The sequence below is a fragment of the Helianthus annuus genome, chromosome 9 (genome assembly GCF_002127325.2).
Source record: "Helianthus annuus cultivar XRQ/B chromosome 9, HanXRQr2.0-SUNRISE, whole genome shotgun sequence".
In the NCBI taxonomy this organism is placed as follows: domain Eukaryota; kingdom Viridiplantae; phylum Streptophyta; class Magnoliopsida; order Asterales; family Asteraceae; genus Helianthus; species Helianthus annuus.
In genome coordinates, this window is record NC_035441.2 from 162,129,993 (window position 1) to 162,131,737 (window position 1,745).

Below are 1,745 nucleotides of genomic sequence, written 5' to 3' on the forward strand. Positions count from 1 at the left end.
TTAGGTAGAGCGAATGAGAATGGTATTGCGCTCATGTGTGAACGTAGGTCTAAAATGTGCGCGAGGTTGTGCTTATTTAGACCGTTCATGAGGCGCACAATGTTTACCATATTGTTTTCGCGTATACCAAAAGAATTATATGCAATTTGTAACAAACACTAAAATGGGAAAGGATAACTGTTGCATTAATAGGGCGCAGAGCCAATAATACCAAGTAAAATAGAAAAATACATTGCGTGTATAAGTCTGAATTTTTTTAATTGCTTGGCTATATGTAACACCTGCGCAGCTGTTGCGTGTTCCAGGTGCGAGGAACAGTTGTTCCGTCTATTCTTTTTAGGGTGTACGCCCCTTTGCCCAGGACCTCATTGATAATGTACGGCCCTTGGTGCTAACTTGCCCGGCTTTTCCGCATTGGAAGCTTCATTGTCACGTAAGACGAAGTCCCCTGGAACGAAAGTACACACGCGTACGCGCGCGTTGTAGTACTTTTCAAGTTTGGATTTATGTCTTGCTTCTGCGATAGCGGCGTTCTCGCGCCTTTCTTCGAGAAGGTCTAAATCCATTCTTCGTTCTTTTTCATTGTTTTGCTTCTCCATGGCAAGCATGCGCGGCGATGGAAGGCCAATTTTGGCTGGGATTACCACCTCTGATCCGTATACAAGACTAAATGGGGTTTCTCCCGTACTGGTTTTTGGCATGGTACGATGAGCCCATAAGATGCTAGGAAGCTCATCGACCCATCCTCTGTGCGCTGTCCCAGTCTCGCCTTTATGCCATCAACTATTTGTTTGTTGATACTTTCGACCTTCCCATTTGGCTATTGGTGCGCCACAGAGGCAAAGTTATGTTCAATCTTCATTTCATTGAACCACTTCTGGAGATCTTCCAAGGCAAAATTTGTGCCGTTGTCGGAAATGATGCGCAATGGTAATCCGAATCTGCAAATAATATGTTCCCGTATAAATTTGCGGATTACCATTGTTGTGGTTGAGGCTAACGCCTTGGCCTCAACCCATTTTGTGAAATAGTCAACTGCCACGATAATGAATTTCACAGCGCCAGGTGCGTCAGGGAATGGACCAACAAGGTCGATACCCCACTGTTGGAAAAGCCAGGCAGCAGTGACCGGTACGAGCGGATTTTTCGGATGAAGGGTTTTTGGCATGTGGCGCTGGCAAGCTGCGCATTTTCGTAATAATTCCACCGCGTCCACATGCATCTCGGGCCAATAGTAGCCTGCACTCATTATCTTTGCTACTACCATGCGCGGTCCGGCGTGTATCCCACATAATCCTTCGTGGATTTCTCTTACCAAGTATTGCGCATCTGTTTTGTCCACACAGCATAGGAGTGGACCCATGAATGACTTCCGGTATAAAATACCGTCCGCCATTTCATAATTTATTGCTTTGTTCTGGATCTTCCTAGCGTCCGCTTTTCCTTCCGGAAGTTTGCCATGCTGCAGGTACATGATGATCGGGGACATCCAGGATGGGTTGCCAACCTCAACGTTGTTTACTTGTTTAAGAGGAACGGAGGGATTGGACAATTACTCGATGCGCACCTCCTTTGCTAGATGTCTGAAACTGGTGGCGACCAATTTGCTCAGTGCATCCGCATGCTTATTTTCACTTCTGTTTATGTGAATTATCTTGAACGTTTGGAATAGGCTGATAAGCATTCGCGCTTGTTCCAGGTATAACGCCATGGCTTCACCCTTTGCATCATAGTGCCCATTAACT

General features: G+C 45.8%; 1 protein-coding gene across 1 annotated transcript; it reads right to left on the reverse strand.

Moving 5' to 3' along the window:
* Positions 1–365: 365 nt before the first annotated feature.
* LOC110876635 lies at positions 366–701 on the reverse strand. Its single transcript, XM_022124798.1, has one exon. It carries the CDS (start codon positions 699–701, stop codon positions 366–368), a length of 336 nt encoding a protein of 111 aa, XP_021980490.1.
* Between the last annotated feature and the right edge of the window lie 1,044 nt (positions 702–1,745).

What these genes read in the sequence shown, in the direction of transcription:
- LOC110876635 (XM_022124798.1), bottom strand. Translation starts at nt 701, where the DNA reads ATGCCAAAAACCAGTACGGGAGAAACCCCATTTAGTCTTGTATACGGA.